The sequence below is a fragment of the Aythya ferina genome (genome assembly GCF_964211825.1).
Source record: "Aythya ferina genome assembly, chromosome: 5".
In the NCBI taxonomy this organism is placed as follows: Eukaryota; Metazoa; Chordata; class Aves; order Anseriformes; family Anatidae; genus Aythya; species Aythya ferina.
Window position 1 is genome coordinate 40,717,944 of NC_140301.1, and position 20,374 is coordinate 40,738,317.

The 20,374-nt window shown below is 48.2% G+C and overlaps 3 protein-coding genes across 7 annotated transcripts in view; 1 reads left to right on the forward strand and 2 right to left on the reverse strand.

The window, feature by feature from the left end:
- Positions 1-2,683, reverse strand: part of TTC6 (tetratricopeptide repeat domain 6) — a gene marked incomplete at its 5' end in the record, with an annotated part of 76,094 nt that extends 73,411 nt beyond the window's left edge. For all 5 annotated transcript variants that reach the window (XR_014694020.1, XM_084522405.1, XM_084522404.1 and 2 more), the window contains one exon: positions 1,877-2,683. Coding sequence is in view for 4 of the 5 variants with exons in the window: in XM_084522405.1 (XP_084378531.1) it covers positions 1,877-2,683 (807 nt within the window). The remainder of the gene's footprint in view (positions 1-1,876) is intronic.
- Positions 2,684-7,379: 4,696 nt separating this feature from the next.
- LOC311438236 (uncharacterized protein) lies at positions 7,380-11,849 on the reverse strand. Its single transcript, XM_084522410.1, has 2 exons — positions 9,895-11,849; positions 7,380-9,051 (listed from the first exon to the last, which is right to left on the reverse strand). The coding sequence occupies exon 1, from the start codon at positions 11,226-11,228 to the stop codon at positions 10,155-10,157; it is 1,074 nt and encodes a 357-aa protein (XP_084378536.1). The 5' UTR covers positions 11,229-11,849; the 3' UTR covers positions 7,380-9,051; positions 9,895-10,154.
- A 2,387-nt stretch (positions 11,850-14,236) lies between these two features.
- On the forward strand, positions 14,237-19,558 carry FOXA1 (forkhead box A1). Its single transcript, XM_084522409.1, has 3 exons — positions 14,237-14,596; positions 16,954-18,181; positions 18,572-19,558. The coding sequence occupies exons 1-3, from the start codon at positions 14,525-14,527 to the stop codon at positions 18,622-18,624; spliced, it is 1,353 nt and encodes a 450-aa protein (XP_084378535.1). The 5' UTR covers positions 14,237-14,524; the 3' UTR covers positions 18,625-19,558.
- The last annotated feature ends 816 nt before the right edge of the window (positions 19,559-20,374 follow it).

Below are 20,374 nucleotides of genomic sequence, written 5' to 3' on the forward strand. Positions count from 1 at the left end.
TTCATTTAAAATAATACATTTCTTATTTCATTAGAGAAGACAAGTCTTGAAGCTCAGTCTAAAGCAAATAAACCACACATAATAATAATAAAGAATTGCTAGAGTCTTCATCCTATTGATAAGGTCACTTAAGTTCAAAAGACACCTGCTGCAAATGCCTTTGATTAAAAAGGTGTGATCAGTAAGAGTGTCATTCATCCTCACTAATTTCCATATGTCCATATCTACAAAAACATTAAACAACCAGACCAGAAAGTCATCACCAAATCTAGATTTTCATTTTACTTTGAACTTGATTGATATGTTTTAGACATCACAGTACTCCAGAGGCCATTTTCAAATTCAGAGCCCAGTAGCTCCCACTACAAACAATAGAGAATCAGTTCACCTCTGATCAAGACCATTAAGGACTGCTAGAGGCCAGACTTTGAAAATCTTATCTAGAACACATAACACATGTTAATAAAAGAGTAAGATGCAGCACACATTACTAAATACTAATAATTATTTTTGGTAAGTTGAACAAGAAATGGTTTTCCAGGTCTGAGATCTTCTTTAGTCCTTTTCCTTTCCCATCTCCCCTGAGGTATTTTTGTAACCAACTGGCAAATTTCAACCAGGCTTAACAAAAAGAGAACAGTCCCAAATTATCACATTCCTAAAATAAGAGTAAAGCAATGAAGAGGGACTGTATCAATGCTGCCACCCTAAGGAAAGGCAACCCTGATTTCAATCTCAATTGTATAGCATAAAACATGTGCAGCAGGGCTGGGGCATAGGAGAGTGGGAAAGACACGAGTGCTTCACCCACACAGACAGCTCTCAGAACAGTAGTAAATTAAATCTGAGGACGTAAATCTACTGAAAATGCAGTTTCAGGCCATTGCTGCTCATGGACTTATTTATATTAACTCAGTTTGGAATTATTTTTTGCCCTAACTTTTGAATCTAACATTAAAGGAATGTAAGGTACTACACTTGTCTAACATTCTATATGAGATACTTTTTGGTGATAGAGGTAGTATTTTGGTAGTTGCAGGAAACAATGTTTGCTATCATTTCCTAAAACACATGCATCAGCCTTCCATACTTCCCTGAAGAGGCAGTTACTTCTTAAAAGGAGTAGTTCATCTGCCGTGGGTCTACTCATCTTAGGGCACCCCTAACAAATGCAAGCATGAATATCAGATGTGATAGCAATTTTGGGGACGTGAGCTTCAGCTTTTGTGGAACTAGAATAAAACCATCACTCTTGCTCAGAGAAGTGAAAAATCCACCTGCAAGTAAGTTACTAGTCTAGTCAACAAATGAAACAACCCTCTGGTGAAGATCAAGAAAGTGTTCTGTACCATCTACATGATGTTACCTGATGTATTACTGATATCTCTTGTCGTAATTGAAGGCACTCTTTAACTACAAACAGCCTATACAATCTACATAACTGTGACAATGCAGAATTTGCCTTCTTAAGACTTCACAACCAAACAATAACTGAAATCAGTAATACTTCCAACAACATTCTGGATACATTTAACACACTTCTTCATCACTTAGACTGGAATATGCCATCTTAAAAAAAGGGAAAAGAAAGTAAAGAAAAAGTTATATTAAACTATAAGCAGTATAACACAATTATCACCCCAATAAGAGCTTAGGTTTTAATAGATTTTTATATTGGCTCATTTTCATTTAAGGCACATGAAAACAACAGTCAGAAGAAACAGTGAAGAATATGATACATTAATGTTTTTATCCATTTGTTTTGTCTGGCTTCTGTGTTATAACACATTGTAGGAGCTGGAAAAAAAATATACAACTCTTAAAAAAGTAATATTTATCCAAGACAAAAATATTGCTCTTGTTCTGGTTCACCTACTTCCATTTTTATGTTGTATTTCTGGCCAAGAACACTCTCCAGGAGTTCTTTGATCGTCTGGTCTGAGGGAGATGGTGAAGTAGACTGCAGGGAAGCAGTTATTTCATCAACAGACCTTGCAACCACTTTCACAGGCAATGCTGGTGTGGAAGTAGGCTCTTCAGGTTTGCTCTGCTGGAAGTTCTCGTATATTTTTGAAGTGTCTGGTCTAGTCACATCTCGTGCCTCTTCCAACTGTTCTCGAGCAGACCTCACACTTGGCTGCTTGCTTCCTTTTCTCAGCATTTGTCCTGATTCAACATTTAAATCTTGCTGCTTTGCTTTTGAAATCGCTTTGCTCCCCTTCTTACAGCTTTCCCTGGTTGTTTTTTCCTTCCTGGAAATGTTTTTATTTGTATCCAAATCTGTAGAGCTAAACTTACCACTATCTTTAAACACAGTGCCTATTTCTTCAGTTCTATCCCTTTCTAAATTTTGAGGATTCATCTTTAGTATATGCACTCTATCCTTTACTTTACTAACAGCTTTTGTCTTTCCTAATGACACAGGGGAATTACTAGTGTGAAGATCAGACCTGCAGTAACTTGGCTTCTGAAGTGGTGCTGGGTGCTTAACCATGACAACTTTTTTAGTGGTACCTGCAAATGATGCTATTACAGGCAGTTTTACAACACGGCTTTCATGACTACATGTGGCATTTTCTTTGCTAACTTTTTCAGAGGAACTTGGATTTATGTCATCACTGCCTTCTTCCACAGATGTATTTCTGTGAGTCATTACCCTGAGATGAGGAGTTTGTTTTTTCATTTCTCTTACTTCAAAAGATATCCTTACATTCTGTGAACTTCAGAACAGCCAATGAATTAATTAGTAATATTTTTATTTATATGCATGACAGGCTTCTGTGGACTCTTTGACCTCTGGAGAGGATAATGTTCTTAAACAACGCGATTGATCTGATGTGCTAAATCTTCCAATAAGAGCTAAATGCTCATGCTTCTAGGAACTGTAACTATCGCTCGTTTGATCTTCAGACTGTCCTGCTGAGATTCCCTGCACATAGTCTCATGTTCCTTAATCATACTCAGCTCCTCCAGATAACGGCCCAAAGTGCTTGTGTTTTCTAGCAATTCTCTCCTGCTGCATGCAGCCTGTAAATTCAAAGAGAAACGAGTTTTTACACTTTACAACACAGAACCCAAGCTTTCAAAGACAACTTCACTAAAGGCCCCATGGATTTCAATAAGACTGAAGGCATATAATTGGATAGCAGCGAAAGTTTCTACCATTCTAAGGAAAAAGCCAAATCATTTCAACCTTTGGGATCACACACTGGAAGCCACCCAGAAGCTGCCAGCTGAAGAACTGAGACAGACTGTGTCTTGGTGCCCACCCGAAGGGGCTACAGCAGCCCAGCAGCCTTCTCCCTGCAAAAACAAGTGACCTCAGATCCCCACGAGCCCGGCTTCTCACCCTGGGGCAGACAGAGGGCCTCTCTCCCCCCTCACAAAAGGACCTCCCAGCAGGACACACCGGCCTGACAGACCCCACGCCCACACCCGGCGGCTACCCCCGCGCCGCTCCCCTCACGGCTCCCCGGCCACGAAGCCGCCGCTGCCGCCGCCGCTCCCTCTTGAGCGGGCGGGGCACGGACGCGCTCCGTAACCGCGCAACCGGGCTCCAGGCGGGGGAGCGAGGGGCCCAGCGCCCCCTCTGCCGGCCGGAGGGATCCCGAGCTCGGCCCTGCAGCACCGGCCGTGCGGTGTTAGCGCGGGGCGCGGCTCTGGGAGCTGCCCTCCGCGGGTCTGCTCGCGGTAAGGGCGGCGTTGCTGGTCCTCGGTGTGTCCAGCAGGGCTGCCCTCCTGAGCACAGTCACAGACGCGTTCTCCCTCCATGTCCGGATGATTTTCCTAATTAATCGTCAAAGGCTCGGCTTGGAGACAAAAGCCCAAGCCAGCTGCGTTTGTCTGGTTTATTGTCACCAATACACTTTCTGCCTCTGGCCTTTTATTTAAAACACCAGGGATTGTCCGCAACAGGACAGGCTCCACAAACTGACCGGCTTCGCAGAGCTAAGATGAGCACGAGGGCTGAAACGAGTTCACTGAGAGGAGTTGGGGGGGTGGCAACACGCACCAAAGGTCTTTAAACTTCGGGGGGGAAATATAATAAAATCTGAACACAAAAATTAAAAGAAAATGTGAAAAGTCAAAGTGGGTCTGCCAAGAGGGCTATCACAAGAAATACAGCACAAACCTACAAGGTTGCATCAACTCAGTTGCACAGGGGGTTGGTTGTGCAGAACAAGGGAAGCAGCTCATAGCAGGAAAGGGGAAAAATGAGATTCATAGAATCATAGAATGATTTGGGTTGGAAAGGACCTTTAAAGATCATCTAGTCTAAACACAAAATACTGACTGCTTTCCAGGAATCCCTGGGCTGCAACACTTCTCAAATTAAGCTAACAATCCATTTATGCCTTTTATGGTGTGTAATAAATAAATAAATAAATAAAGCCTTTTTCTCTTTCATTTTCTTTTTCTCTTTCTTTTTTCTTTTCCTTCAGTTTGGATCAACAACCACCTGTGTGATAACAAGGGACTGTAGTGACTAACTGCATATGTTGGATTCAAATGAGCCACACAGCTGATTAGAAGGATCCAACAAGCAAGTGCCTTCTATTATCCTCTCCTTTCTTTGTAGCTTTCAGCTACAGCTTTGTAGCTTTTTTTCCAACCCAATTGTATTGCTGGAGTCCAAGGGGGTGGCCAGTGTACTTCCTGCAGACAATGCCCCATGCACTAGGCTAGACAGCCCACTTTTAGCTTCCTAAAGGAACTCAGGACTTGTTAAAGATTAAAAACTCATTAGCCAGTCACATTAAAACCAAATTAATAGTAGGATTTCTTCTTGTTGTAGTATATAATCAGATAACTGATTAAAGCCCTGTAATACACCCTAGGAAGCCTGTCTATTTTGTGTCTAGTTGGCTTCTTCCTCTCTCTAGTAGCAATACTAGAATAGTTGGAGGAGCAGTTGGTGGGATAGGAAGTAGTTGTTCTGTGTGGAAGGATTCCCATTAGCTGTCCAAGCCATTAGAGCAGTTCCAAACAAGCATGGAAGTGTTTGATTCCCCCATTGAAGACGAATCCTATCAACAGGTTAATGCAGATGTAAGTCTAGAGAGCAGATTCATTTCAAACTAATTACACAGTCAGTGAAGCCTCAACAATTTAGTTTACTGAGAACAACTCCTCTCTGCAGGAGTCACAGTGGGGCATGGAAGAAAAAGCCCTGCATGTGAAGAGGTATTTGCATCAGGAAGTTCCCATAAGGAGATGCTGAATGGCAAGTATTTGCATTAAAAAAAAAAAAAAAAAAAAAAAAAAAAAAAGTTAGGAAGGAGGAAAAATCCTTAGACATTGGTAAAATGATGGTGTCCTGCGGGAAAATGAGTGTGCTGTGTTATCTTACCGTATCTGTGGTCCACCAGCTCAGCTTGTAGCAAAGCAGGGACTGGCTCCAGAAGAACACATTTAGGTTGCAAGAAAGGTTGAAAGGTTCAAACTGTAGTTCAGATATGTTTCCTGTTCCACAACATCGAGGTTCTCAGTAGGGAGTTAGCACCCAAGGGTAGCTGTTGACAAGTTAAATCCTAAGTGCTATTTCCCCTGCAAAGCCACACACTCTGCTTAGCAATCATTCCAGGAATAAGTGTTGCCAATATCCTCTAGAATTTCAGCTTGAGCTGCAGAGATGACTACTGTCTCTGGTACACAGGGATACAGGGAAACCTTTTTCTCCATGCCCCAGGTACTATCACTATGTGCCCCACCTCTAAATGTTCACAGTGCTGCTTGAAGCCAGGAGGTTGGTTTTTATTAACATTAAGTATTTAGTTAACCAGGTTAAGCCTCGTCTCTGTAGCTTGCAAAGTCCAAAATTTAATCAGTAGATGAATCCTTATACTGAGCAAATGGATCTAGATTTGGAAAATCTTGTGCAAGTTTAGTCCCTAGGTACACATTATTATTTTTCTTAATTAGGCCTCACCAGATCACTAAGCTTTCTAATATCATATAAATTGTACCATCCATGTTATTAGTCTGTTAATGTTATAAAGAAGGGTTTTTTTCTTTCTTTTTATTCTTTTTTTTTTTTTTCTTTTTCAATTTAGGAGAAAAAGTGATTATTTAAAAAACAGTTCATTTGGTTAGAGAAAGTCTTCAAATGCAGTTTATTTTCTCCTAAATTGTTTGAGTCTACACCGTGTAGGAAGTCTCACCCCTGGTGCACACCATTGCCATGATCCAAGTTCATGCTGCAATGAGATTTAGATGCACATATTCCCCCCCAGGCCTCAGAAAGAAGTAAGCACACAGTCAGGAGGAGTTATGGTGTTCTCCAATAGCTACCTCAGTCTAGACAATTGCAAATCAGGACAGCAGAGTGCATATGACATATGCACAACCTACTATGGGTTGTCCAGCAATGCCAGAAAGAGTCCCTGGAAAGCTAAATAGCAATCACTTAAGGGAAAATAAAACTAAGGGCAGAGCTACTTTGCTAGATCTTCTGCAGCTTGCACCTAAATAGCAACTACAGACTAAGCTTCACCTTGGCATCCTTTTCCAGCTAGATGTGAAAATCTTTTCACTTGAAAAATGTCTAAATCCCCAGAAGACCTGCTGAGGGGTTCTGATCTCTCCCTTTTGGCATGCTACAGCCAAAGTGCTTGTCTACCGTCCCTCAAAATGGGACTACACTTGCTTAAGGCTATTCAACAGTGCAACAATTCTGTAAGGATAACAGCACATTTACAAATATGGTTTTGCCATGATGCCCAGGTGGCATTATTCCATTTCAGAGACCACAAAGAGAACACAAAGAACACAAAGAGTATGAATAACTTTTTAAAGTCTCACAGTAGAACTAGTGGCAGATCCATAACAGACTATATTTCTGACTGTTAGTAAATAGAAAATCAAAGGTATGTATACCTAGTAACTACGTTACTACTTGCTTTTTAGGGGATCAACATCTTTGTTTAATGTTTCTGTCACATATATGTGTAAAATGGCCATAAAGACTCACAGAAAATCAAACAATTATAAGTTAAAATGCTGATCTGTGAGGTATGGTCTCTGAGGATGTGGCACACAAACAAATCAGACAGTGTCAGCACTGAAAAGCTTTTTGGTTAACTGCAAGGGTTTGATACAGCTGAGCTGAAGCAAACACTTTTTTATTGTTATTATTCACAGATCAATCCGTATTGAATCCCTTGTGCAGTAAGCAGCAATAGAAAGGTTTTGCAGAATTAGTATTATAAATCATATATTCAATCCTTCTGTGAGCATTGAAAGTATTGTCATTCTTCTAATCACTATATCCTCTCCTTGATGCACACCCAGCCCCTACTAATCTCTGGTGTGATTGTGAGATATCTGTACTTGCCAGTACTACGTCAGCAGAAATAGCTAAAATTTTTCTTCATCTTGAGTGATCTTGAATTTCAGGTTTATTTTTTGGTATGATGAGACTGCAATATTTTCAGTTTTGTGCCATTTCATTATACAACTCAAGAAAACTTACATGAGTAACTTCTAGAAGCCTATCACACACAGCCTTTATTATGGGCACAAGGTCAGAGACACTCCTGGCTTTAAAAAAGGTTGTAAGCAATAAATCAAGAAATTACAGCTAGACACCTGCCAAAATCTTTGCTGGGCTCAACCCTTTACTAGCTTTAGATTTAAAACTTGATCATGTTATCTTTATTCTCTATTGTCTTTCAGTTAATACTAGAAAACAGATTTTCCAGACCCTTATTCTACCCCAACCCTTTTTACATTTAGGACAACAACTTGACAGTGAATGTGTGTGTGCGTGTGTATATCTATCTATATATATATATATGCAATGCATTTGTGCTTTTAGATCTCACAGTTGAAGAGTTCTCCTCAGGTTTTACAGATGAAGTGTCAGCATTGAAGGACAATGAAATCTTATTTAATCACAAGAAAAATCTTTACATCTGCTTAGTTTCTTCAGCAAAAGGAAATGTCCTGAGAGGGGTGAGGAGAGGTGTCTGCAAAAGCTGAAGTTTCAGTTGTGTTGTAGGGTAAGGTTAGAAAAGATTTACAGGATTTCTGGAATAGAACAAGTGGTTCCTGAAAAAGAGCTAAAGATTCAAAGTTCAGCAGGTAGTAGGAAAGCCACTTGATCCAACTATGAAACTGTTGGGCTGGAAGACAGAATTTCTCTCATTTGGAGGACATGAAGGAAAGCAGTGTTGGCTTACTTCCCAACCATCCCACCTTAAGTTGCTACCTAAAAAGGAGTAACCCTGAAACCACATGCACTTCAGAAACATTTAGGCAGCTTCCTTGTTGGCTGGGGAAGGGTGGAGGAGGAATGAATGAAATCTGCCTAGCCCTGCCTCTTCCTTGTCTCACCAGTAGTTGCAAAGAGAAGTGAGCTCACATGAAGGCGGAACGGAAGGCTCATGGTGAGCTAAGTGACCTTCCTGATGTCATTCTCTTCAAATCTGCTCAGCAGGAAGAATTACCCTTGAAATGCTTGAAGCAGCAGCAGAAGCTCAGGCCAACTGCTGGGAGAGCCAACCACTCTCCAAACTACTGAACAGCTGCTGCCCCTGAGGAGTCCTAAAATGTTACTAAATCCAGACCTTCCTCCACTTTCCCATAGATGCGAGTTGACTGTCCTATTTTATGTGTCTTGCTTATAATTTTAGGGTATTACCAGTTGACACTCACATTCTCACATTTCAATGTAAAACTATGGTATGTGTTACATAGGGCCTCCAGACATCCTTTTCCAGGGTAAATATCATTTTTTTCTATGTGCAGGTTAGTGTATGTCCCCTGATGGTGTAAATGGCCGAAGTGTTTCTGTATGAGTGATCACACTGCCACACATCCCACAATGCTGAGTGTCCGTATTAATACAGCTCAAGAAAATGTGCAGTTAACACAGCCTGAATTCATTTGTGCTCTAGGAACTGCAAGCTGGGTAAAGCTGTGGAACTGCTCCCTGGGGAAGACTTTAAATAAGCCAGCCTTGATTTTGTACATTTGATTCTTCAGAACTGAAGCCAGCTGAGAAAGAGTTATGATGGATACTAGTCTCTCCCGTGCTTTTCTGTAAAACTGCTGTAGAGACAGAGAAGGAGAATTAATATTTTGTACAGGTGAGGGAAATCAGGGCAAAAAAAAAAAAAAAAATGAAAACATGGTACTATGCAGTGATAGAAGAGTAGCATTTCTACACTCTCCATCACACAAAATCCAAGTTGCCAGCTCAACCTTCTGCTTAGAAAGGTCAGTTTGCAGAAGAACGGGTGTGTTTATATTGACATGAATATCCCAAGGAGCTGATCAGCTCTGCATCTCTTGACCAATACAGGGATGGACCTTTGGCTTGCATCAGTAAAACAGATGTTCTCACAGAGAACTCACGGCAGGTTTTGGAGAAGTCAGATTCATGAGGAGTGGAAATACCTTTTTTTTCAATGAACAGGTAGTGTTGGGAAAAAAAAAAAAAAAAAAAAAATAATAGAAAAGAAAGGACAGACGGTGGTCAATGAAGCCTTTCTCAGCTCAGAAACAGAGCACACTTAAAACAAAGAAAACTTTCAAAAATGTAGAGCAATTGCATCAGAATTGGCACAGTGATTGAAACAAACGTCAGAAGAATTGCCATTTTTGTTTCAGTAAATCATAACATAAATAATGCACCCCAAAAATGAAATACATACCTACATGGCTGATCTTGAATTGTGTGAAATGTCAAAAGCATTTATTTTTATGTAAAGTAAGACAGACTTTGCCAATCACATACTGCAGTGTGAGCATCCTACCAGCTGAAGTTCTGTAAACAACATACTCACATCTACCCGATTAGCAAAAATGAAGTGACTGTATACACTGGATCACGATTTATCTACTTAAAGAGCTATTTTTTTACACTAAAGAAAAAGTAAACTGCTTTCTTACTCTGATCTCTGCCACCGTCGGACACTAGCTTATTTGTAGCTTTTCATTTCATTATTTGTGCTTCTTTCTCCTTTAATTGGTCAGATATGTATTTTCAGAGATGGTGGTATGTATTTATTTTATGTCAGGAATGTCTCTCGGCTCTCTCATGTCTACTTGCATGCTGAATGATGCATAGAAAAAAAATGAAATGCAATGAATTGTAATGAATTATACTAAAATTAAAAAGAAAATGATAAATAAAAATAAATCAGATTAAATTAGATAAAGTAAATAATAATAATAATAGGTAATGAAGATAAATAAAATAAAGTAAAACAAAATGTGGCAGCAGAAAGTTGCCTCTGCAACGAGCTGTGCAACGTCCCCGGGGCCTCGTAGGGTGCCCGTAAAACGCACGCCGGGAGCAAGCCCCCAGACACACGTGGGAGCGCCCCCGCTGCCCCGACGGTTCGGGCCCGGCAGGATTGGGTCCCCGGAGGCTCCGCAGCCTCCTTGAGCCCCGGGGATGAAGCCCCGGGGCTGAAGGAGACGAAGAGCAGCGGGGAGGCAGAGGGCGGTGGGCGGTACCCATCCCGGTTGCGGGTATCGGCAAGGTTCCCACGCGGTTCCTGTTTGCCCGCGTGGGTGGGGAGGATTTGGGGTCGGCAACAGGTGGAGCCCCCGGGGGGTTCCCACCGCCGGGAGGGATGGGGGAGCCAGGTCTCTGCGGGAGGCAGAGCCGGAGAAATGAAAGGGCGGCTGTAGAGTGAGGAGCAAGGGAGGCATCCTGATGCGGAGACAGCCTGGCAGCCTCTTTCCGAGGTAGAGCCCTGCCCCACACAAACACTGCCGACAGATCCCCAGCCCTTGGGCGACGGCATCTGGATAAAATTAAATAAACCCTGCGAGTCAAACCGAGGAGCTGGCCAGCGGGCGCTGCCTCTTCCAGAGGACAAGTGGTTCTTAGGCAGGAGCAGATTAAAATAGCGCTGCCCCATCCCCCGGAGGTACAGTGAAAGCCCCCGCCAGCTCCATCCTTCGCCCGCCCCACGCGTGGGACAGTACCTGCGGGCGGCGCTCCCGAGCAGCGCTGGACAAGGGGCACCGGCGGTCCCCACGTGGGTTTTGGTCCCCGCGGCGTGGCCGGGGATCCCCTTCCCACGGGAGAGGGACTCTCGTCTACGCACGTCCCCAAAAGAGGCCATGCGCGTCCCAAAAAGCGGCCGGCTGCTGAGTGGTCCCGGCACGGCAGGGCCGAGCTCTTGCTGCCAGGGCTGCTTCTGGGCACCCGTGGGTGAGCCAAGCCCCGACACCCACTCCCACAGACACGTGTGTGCGCACGCTCCCCTCATTTAGGACAGGTATCGTGTTTCCCTCCTTGGCAGTGCACCGGCGGAGCCAGGAGCCGAGACCCTGCTCTCGTTTAAAGAGTGAAAATACAGCTCGCCTGCGCGTTTCTCCAGGGTGAACAAGTAGCTCCCCATAATTAATAATAAATAAATAAACAGGGGAAAAACGGTGCATGAAGTGATGAGAAAGTGGTGCTCTAACGAGATCTGGAGAAAGGCTCCGTGCAAACCGGGCCACGGTTCCCGTCCCGAAATCTAGAAAGGCGCAAGCCCGAAGAGCTCCTGCTCTGTACCACGCGTCCTGCATCCTAGCAGAGCCCTTTCCGTCCCTCTGAGGCTGCTGCAAAGGGCATGGACCAGTTGCGCCGGACTCTCCGAGCATCCCAGATAGGGCTTCGCAGGCACGGAGGAGCGGGCCGAGGGGAACTACCGAAATCCCCTCGTTTCCCAGGGTCACGGGCATACCCGTCTGATGCGCTGCTTCACACAAGGAAAGCATTCAGCTGCCGGGGCCACAGCACAGCAGCCTGGGCTGAAGGGAATTTCCAGCAGCGGCTGACTCTGCCTCGGGCTTACCGATCTGCACAACGAACCGAAACGCTCTCTAAGATTACAGACAGGAGCCCGCCTGTGCGCTCACCTCCGGGAGCAACGTTAGGAACAGGGCACAGAGCCCGGAGCCGCAGCTGGACAACAGGAGGCGCTGCGGCTTTGCGCAACGCCCGGCCCGGCACGGCACGGCCCAGCCCGGTACGGTCAGCCAGGAGCGGGACCTGGTGCCCTCTACGGCTCGGGGGCGGTTCCGGCCAAACGGCCCCGCGTTTTGTACCGGCATCCGAGGAGCGTGCCGCCCGTCGGGTTCGTGCCTGCTCTTTTTCCAGGTACGGAGCGAGCCCTGCGTGGGCTGCCCGACGGCCCGGCGGGTGTTGCTCCCGCGGGGCTGCGCCCTGGGAAGCGGGGCAGCACCGCCCCGAGGTCACACGGCGGGGAGGCACCGCCGGCGGGGCACTGGGGCTGCTGAACCCCTCCCAGCCTCGCCGGAGGCGGCTGTTCTTCTGGGAGGCTCCCGAGCAGACTTAAGCACCGAATTAAACGAGTATAGGGGCTCTGTGTTCAGGCGTATAGACTGTTCCCACTGGGGAAAGAGGGAGGGTGCATACTTAAAGACCGCAATTTTAGTATCACTTAGATTTTCCTCTAGGTTTTGCTCCAATTTGCGTTTGTGTAGGTTGACCACTTGGAAAAGTAGGGTTTAACTCAGTACTTTTATCTTTTTTTTTTTTTTTTTTTTTTTTTTATCATTTTATTTCCTTCAAGACACATTTTCATCCCCTGTTCTTGTCTGCTGATTCCAGAGTTCTGTTTGTTTCAATAATTTGACTTAATTCTGTTGCCAGATTTAAAGAAAGAAGGTCGAGGGGAGAAAGAACAAAGAAAGGGATAAGAGAAAACTCATTTATATAACCTATATCTCGTCATTTTAATCCCTGGTTCCTCTGTATAAGAAACTTTTTTTTTTTTTTTTTTTTTCAAAAAATCGTGACTGACGGTCACGTTTTCGCAGATCGCTGGAGGACAAATCAGTGTGGAGTAATTGCTATCTTACTGGACAATAAACATGCAAGGGAGAAATTCAGACCCAGCTGTGTATTTTACTTTGCATGATATGATACGCCAAAGTTTTTCAAAATCCCAATAAACTGTATTTCCCTTCCAAATTTCTATTCCCCAGATAGCCAGGGATGGGGGGATGTTGTTTATTTGGTTGGTTTGGTTGGTTGATTTTGTAGGTGGGGGTATTTATTATTTTCATTTCTGGATTTATTTATTTATTTGCTATCAGGTGAAAAAAAAAAAAGTAACTGGGTGAGAAAAAGCTCAAGACTAGAAACCCAAGAAAAGTCTCGGGTCTTGACATAAACTCAAAGAGCCGGGCAGGGTAGGAACAGAACAAGGGTATGTTAGATCCGTCTGCAAAGACTGAGCGATTCCCTACATCCATATTTTTAAGGAGCTTTTTCCAACGTCGATTTGTTTTATCGCTGTTGTCCCTTTTTGCCCTCCAGCCCACGTAGATTCCTCCTCCCCTCTTCCTTTCAAGAAATCAAGGTGAGGAGCGAGAAATTGGTAAGGAGATAGCTACTACTTCTAATTGCTGCTCCTGGGTGCCTGGCACCAGAGAAGGCTTCCCAAGTAGTCTTCTGACCTGAAGGCTTTCCTTAGTAAAGATACTAAACGGTTCCAGTGACTCACCTGATGTTTGCCAAGTGGAGGTTAACCTCGGTGAATCCGCATTCAAGCCTCTGTCCGCATGTGTCTGTAGTGTTGTGTCTCTGCGCCGTGACTCACGGGGTTTCTAAATGCAAGACACCAAGAAAGAAACACCATCACCATCACCGTAGCCCTAGGGCGGCAGCCCCGTTTGAAGGGCTCCGGGCAGCCCAAGGGGGGGGGGGGGGGTCCGAGGCTCCGTGCAACCCACGGAGGGCTCCGAGGCGCTGCTGGCCGCCCGCAGCGCAGAGCGGGGGGCGCCGCGGCAGGGGCGGGGGGCGCAGAAGCACCTGCGCCGTGCCTAGCTTTGAAGGGGGGGGAGCGGGGGGAGCGTGTTTGACTGCGGGGCTTGGGACTTTGGAGCACGTCCCGGCCATCGAGTTAAAGGAGCATCTACCGGACTTTAGTAAATATTGCCCCTAATCTCGGGGGTTTAAGGCTGGATGGCCTTTTGCATTCTATTCAAACAGAGGGGGCTGCCCTTCCCTTATCTGCCTCGTTTCATTTCCAGCGATCCCTCCTAGCATTTGTTCTGTCCATCTGAAAGGGGTGGGATCCTCCCCCCCCTTTCCTACTCTCTTTCCCCTCTCCCACCTCCGTCTCTTCTTCTTTTCCCGCAAGCTTAAACCAATTACGCTGCTTTGCAAATAAAGTGCCGCCCCGGGGGGAGTTGCAGGCGAGGGGAACTGCCTTGTTTGCAGGTGCATCTCCGGCTTTGTAGGTGCGAACGCCTTTGTGCGGCGGACAAATGGGGAGAGGAGGAGGAGGAGGTGGGTACTTCTGCGACGTAAGATCCACATCAGCTCAACTCCACTCACATCCCAGCCGGCACTTCCTCACTTTCTCAACTGTCTCGCCCCACACCGCTCCCTGCCTTATTTTTGGCTTGTTATAGAGGAGATTTGAACACCCTCCGCCTCTCCTGGGAGCTGACTTCCTGCTAGGTCGGGCTTTCGGGCTCTTTTCCTGCTGCCCGTCGCTCGCTTGCAAGAGGGCTGGATGGTTACACCGGGCAGGTTGGCTCCATAATGTTAGGGACTGTGAAAATGGAAGGGCATGAAACCAGCGACTGGAACAGCTACTACGCCGACACTCAGGAGGTGAGTAAATCCCAGGCTCTGGCTCCGCTGCTGCCCTCTGCAAGGGAGAAGGGGGGCCGGAGGGAGGGCTGGGGGTCTGGAGGGGGGCAGCGGCCGCGGGAATCGCTTTGCACTCCGGGCAGCGCAAACGTGCCTCTCCCCTCCAACGCTGAAACCGGCCAGGCTTCCCCGAGGAAATCCACCCGGCCTGGAGGCGCTTGAGGGAGAACCGGGGCGGCTGTGAGCCCTCTGGAGGAGGCCGGGGGCAACCCTTGAGCTCCCCCGAAAGGCTCGATCTCCGCTCCGGGCGGGCACAAAAGCGCCCCGAAAACTCCGGGCTCGAGGCAGGGACTCGCCGCGCTGCCGGCCCCCGGCATATGGCAGCGGCGGGGAGCGGGGCGCGCCCCGGGGCGCGGGCAGCGCCTTCCCCCCGCGAGGTCCGGAGCCCCCCGCTGGGGTCCTCACCTGGTAAAGCCGGGAGAAAAAAAAAATAAAGGAAAAAAACAAGGAAAAGAAATAAGAAATAAATAAATAAATAGCCGTTTGTTCGTACTTTTCAAGACGGCTCGCCTGCGGTGTGCGCTGCTGCCGCGGGCCGGCTGGCGGCGCTGCGGAGAGAGGGCCCCGGCTCCCCGCACCGGGAGGGGGCCCCTGGCCCCGGCCCCCAGCACCGGCCCCGGCCCCGGCCCGGCCTGGCCCGGCCGCCCCCAGCCGGCCCGCGGCGTCCCGGGACGTGGCCCCGGCCCCCGGCTGTTTTCCAGCGCGGTGCAAGAGAAGGGGAGCAGCGGCCCAAACGCGGCCGGGGAGTGGGCCACGGAAGAGCCCCCGGGTACAGCCCGGCCTTGTGGGGGCCCTGGTTTTACACCGTGCCGGTGCGGCTCTGCCCGGGTCCCCGGGAGAAGCCAGCGCTCGGCAGCACCACCAGAACCCCCCCGGATCGCTGGCCGGGCAGGAGCCGTTTTAAGGAAGTGTGGTAGCAAAGCAGGCACCTAGGTGTGCGCTTACAGGCATTGCATCAGCACACCCGGACACACGGCTGCACAGTCCCCACGCCTCGTCCCTGCACCCCGAGGCTTGCACCCAGCACCCATAGGGCCACGCGGGCACACGCAGATACGTGTCACCCTGCTGGCACCTTGTTTAATAGAGGGAAGCCGGCTAAGGGCAAATAAGGGTCATCCTAATTATGTATCTTTTCCACAGTCATTTATCCTCGCCATGCTCATTATCCACGAACATAAAGTTAAGCGACCTTCCCTTATGCTATTTTTTAGTCTCTATCTTTTCTCCTCCCGTGCTATTTAATTTGAATCACTACACTGATGCAAGGTGGAAAACCCATCCGCGCTGTATCCTCGCCAATAATTACCGTGATCCTCTAAATTAAAACCGCATTTATAAAGCTCGTGGAATTTGTAGTGAATAACAGCGATTTTTACAGTGACATTTAACCGTCGCTGAACATCCTTCCCTTACCCCTATTGCTTTTGTTCGAGGGAAACTGGGAATACATCTTGCAACGTCTTTCTCCCTCCTGTTCATCATTCCCAGGCTCGAAGGTTCTGCATTTTGTAAGAGTTGTGTTCAGTAGTAGAGCTCTACAATTTTTGCACGTTGGACGATTGTAGAAAATCACAGGCAGGGAAAGCTCAGGCTGTTTATACTACGGAGAAATTGCGTTGTGTTTTCTTTATTTTTCTTTCTTTCTTTAAAAAAAAAAAAAAAAAAACTTCATAGACTGACTTTTTAGCAAATGCGTTCAAAGAGGAAGCACGTTTTACCTTTCCGTACGTGAAACGTGCCGACATGAGCTGTCAGTTTTTTTAAAATATTTTTATTTTCATTTAATTTGTGACAAGATGCTGTCACACCTAGTGTAGCGATTTAAATCAGTGCGGGGGGAGAGATGAGCAAGGTTATTCTGAGCAAGGGCAGGCAGATATCTCTCTCCTTGGCACGTCGTACACCCGTCAGCTTCAATAATCAGATGGCTTTAAACGTTCTGCTAACCCATCTGACTCCAAAATTTACAGGACCTCGGGGAAGAAAGGGAGGCGAGCTCCTCCCGGGGCAGGCAGAGCCGCAGCGTGCGGGGCGCGGAGCTGCCCCGGGCGGGCCGCGGTCGGCGCTGCCCGGCCGAGGCTCGGCGGGCCGGGAAAACGGCGACGTGTGCCCGCGTGTATTTATTTATAGGCACGCCTAAATATGAATTGGCCTTTTCATCCCGCAAGCGGCCTTTCCGAGGGGAGCCGGGGCAGCGCTCCCGCGGTGCCGGGCGGCGGGGACGGGCGGGCGGGAATCGGCCCCGGCGGGTCAGGGGCTGCGGGGGCTGCCCCTCCTCTCCCTCCTAACCCCCTCTCTCCGTCTGGCTGCCCTAGGCCTATTCCTCGGTGCCCGTGAGCAACATGAACTCGGGGCTGGGCTCCATGAACACCATGAACACCTACATGACCATGAACACCATGACGACCAGCGGCAACATGACCTCCGGCTCCTTCAACATGTCCTACGCCAACACAGGGCTGGGAGCCGGGCTAAGCCCCGGTGCCGTGGCCGGGATGCCGGCGGGCTCGGCGGGGCCGGTGAACGGCATGCCGGCCGGCGTGGCCGCCATGGGCACGGCGCTGAGCCCCGGTGGCATCAACGCCATGTCGGCCCAGCCCGCCCCCATGAACGGGCTAAGCCCCTACAGCAGCATGAACCCCTGCATGAGCCCCATGGCCTACACGCAGTCCAACCTGGGCAGGACGCGGGACGCCAAGACGTTCAAACGGAGCTATCCCCATGCCAAGCCGCCCTACTCCTACATCTCCCTCATCACCATGGCCATCCAGCAGGCGCCCAGCAAGATGCTGACGCTGAGCGAAATCTACCAGTGGATCATGGACCTCTTCCCCTACTACCGGCAGAACCAGCAGCGCTGGCAGAACAGCATTCGCCACTCGCTGTCCTTCAACGACTGCTTCGTCAAGGTGGCCCGTTCCCCCGACAAGCCCGGGAAGGGCTCCTACTGGACCCTGCACCCCGACTCCGGCAACATGTTTGAGAACGGCTGCTACCTCCGCCGGCAAAAGCGCTTCAAGTGCGAGAAGCCGGCGAACAGCAAAGCCCCCCAGGAGGGCAGGAAAGATCAGGCCGGGGCCTCCAGCTCCAGCTCCAACTCCCCCCTGCACAGAGGCCACAGCAAAACGGCGCAGCTGGACACCGCCACCTCCCTCTCCAGCTCCAACCCGTCCACCAGCCCCTCGTCCATGGACCACAGCGGATCGAGCACGGAGCTAAAGACCTCGGCCTCGGCCGCCTCCTCCACCATCAGCTCCGTCCCCGCCTTGGCCTCCGTCCCGCACCCCCCTCACTCCTTAGCCCACGAACCCCAGCTCCACCTCAAAGGGGATCCCCACTACTCCTTCAACCACCCCTTTTCTATCAACAACCTCATGTCCTCCTCGGAGCAGCAGCACAAGCTGGACTTCAAAGCCTACGAGCAGGCGCTGCAATATTCCTCCTACGGGGCCGGCATCTCCGGCGGGCTACCCCTGGGCAGCGCCTCCATGGCGGGCCGGAGCAGCATCGAGCCCTCGGCCCTGGAGCCCTCCTACTACCAAGGTGTGTATTCCAGACCCGTGCTAAACACCTCGTAGCTCCGCACCCCGCGCCCCGCTCCCCTTCGGGTTCCATCCCCCGTTCCCTCGAGCTGTGACCCCCCGAGGTGTTCCCGCACGCTGCGTGCACAGGACTGTTACTTTCTGGTTGTCTCCCGACGCGTCGTGTGCTGTTATTATCCAACACGACCTCCTGCAAAGCCGGCCGCCTCCCTATTGTACATACCCGCCCTCGCCCCCCGCCCGCCGGCCTCGGTCCCCCGAGATCCCCGTAGCCTTTGCAGGGTGTTATTAAAAAGAAGAAAAAAAATGTTGAGCTTGTAAACTACTTGTTTGTGCTTTCCGCCCCCTCATCCCCCCCTTCTGTGCTCTATAATCTCATGTAAGTTTACAGGTATGTGGCAATACTTTAACAATACGGAGATGAAGAAGCGAGTAGACGTTTAAGGCTTTTTTTAATTAAAAAGGCTTTGAAGGACAATACTGCTGTGAAGTAGCAAAACACTAAGAGAATCTCTAAGCAACAAGAGGACTATTTACTTTCTCGGATCATCCTTTTGATACTTGCAAAATAAACCTTCGGCTAGTACAACCCGCATACACCCAGATGCTGCGGGCCGGATCCTGCACTCCCGAGGGGACCAACTGGAGCTTTGGAGTGCAGGATACGACCCTTATTCTTATTTTTTTTTTCAAGTGTTACCTGTCTTGGGATGTAATATAAAGTTACAAGAGGTCACAACCAGTTGGATATTTTTTTTTTCTTCCCATCTGTTACTGAAGATTCTCGTTCATCAGGAACTCTCGTCAACATGTGGATGACATGCTTATTTAATTTCAGTGTCTCTTCATTGTGTACCAGCTAGGGCTATGTACGTAAAACAAGGTTATTTCCCCTCTCCCCCAGGAAACGCTGACTTTTAAACGAAAGGAAAAGAGGAAAAGAGGAGAGCTCGTTCTCTCTCTCCTTTTCCGACTTGTTTAATAAATTCCACACCTTTTTATTTTATTTTTTTTTTTGTGGCCGTTTAATTATCGCCATCGTTAGCTTGTTTCATCCAGTGTTAATGCACTTTCCACAGTTTTACACGGTGTTAGCATAGCCAGACGGGTTTTATTATTATTCCTGTTCGCTGTCTCAATGTTCTTAATTTATTGCATGGTTTATATTTTTTTTTCTTTCTTTACAGCTGGAAATTGCTTTAAATGACAGTAAAAAGAATTACAAGTGAATTTAAGAAATTTTGTTAATTTTATAAATGTGATTGTAATTGAAAAAAAATATTTTGATTTAAAACGATAACTGAGAATTTAACGCGTGAAGTATGTTTTTGATCATTTGCAGTTAAGGACTTTAAATAAATCAAATGTTAACAAGGAACGACTTCTGCTAATTTATTTCCAAATTTATGGGGCGGGAGCCGGGCAGTAGAGCCAGTTGCGATAAAAGTAAAGGGAGCCCTGAAGGGAGACTGCGAAGAGGAGCGGTTTGCAGAGCGGAGCTGGCGCGGAGGGGCCGGCAGGGTGGCTGCGGGAGGATGGGACCAGCGCTGCGCGGGGCGCGCAGGTTGCGCCGGCGTGCGCGGGTTTTTTATCGCGGGGCGTTGTGCGTGCGGGCGGCGCTGCCTTTTTTCTTTTAGTTTCTTTCTCGCCCCGAGGAGGCCGGGATGAGACACCACTTCCCCGAGAAGGGAAGGCCGAGCCCAAGTCCTGCCTCCGAGCCTCAGCCTGACACCGCTAAGGGCGGCTGGCGAGCGCTGCTCCCCAGCTAGGCATCGTCGGGAGGGGTTTAAACGGGAACAGATTTCACCGTGCTCAGCCCCCGTGCAAGACGGCCGGATAAAAGGCCCGTGTAATTCCCGTAATTAGCACATAATTGCCCCCTGACGGGTTAGGGACAGCGGCGACAAACTAAATTTAAGTGTGGGAGAAAAAAGAAAAGCCAAGCCAACCACATGGTAATCTCACAAACTAAGAGAATTCCTCCAAAGCTGCTACCGAGAAAAAAAAAAAAATTTTTTGAAAAAATATTTTAGAGCCCCTCTGCTGTGGGGGCTCACCTTCGGTGTGGGTGGCAGGAACGAGGACACGGCGCTGCCGGCTCCGGCATTTTGTGGCGTGGGGGCACTCGGTCGGCGGAGACATGGATCGAGGACCCCACCGCGGGTGGGTCCGACAGCGTGTTGGGAACAGGAGC

Coding starts and splice junctions, on each gene's coding strand:
- FOXA1 (XM_084522409.1), top strand. CDS start 14,525: ATGTTAGGGACTGTGAAAATGGAAGGGCATGAAACCAGCGACTGGAAC. Junction 14,597..16,953: donor ACTACGCCGACACTCAGGAG/GTGAGTAAATCC, acceptor TGGCTGCCCTAG/GCCTATTCCTCGGTGCCCGT. Junction 18,182..18,571: donor GGAGCCCTCCTACTACCAAG/GTGTGTATTCCA, acceptor GTAAGTTTACAG/GTATGTGGCAATACTTTAAC.
- LOC311438236 (XM_084522410.1), bottom strand. CDS start 11,228: ATGAGGGGAGCGTGCGCACACACGTGTCTGTGGGAGTGGGTGTCGGGG.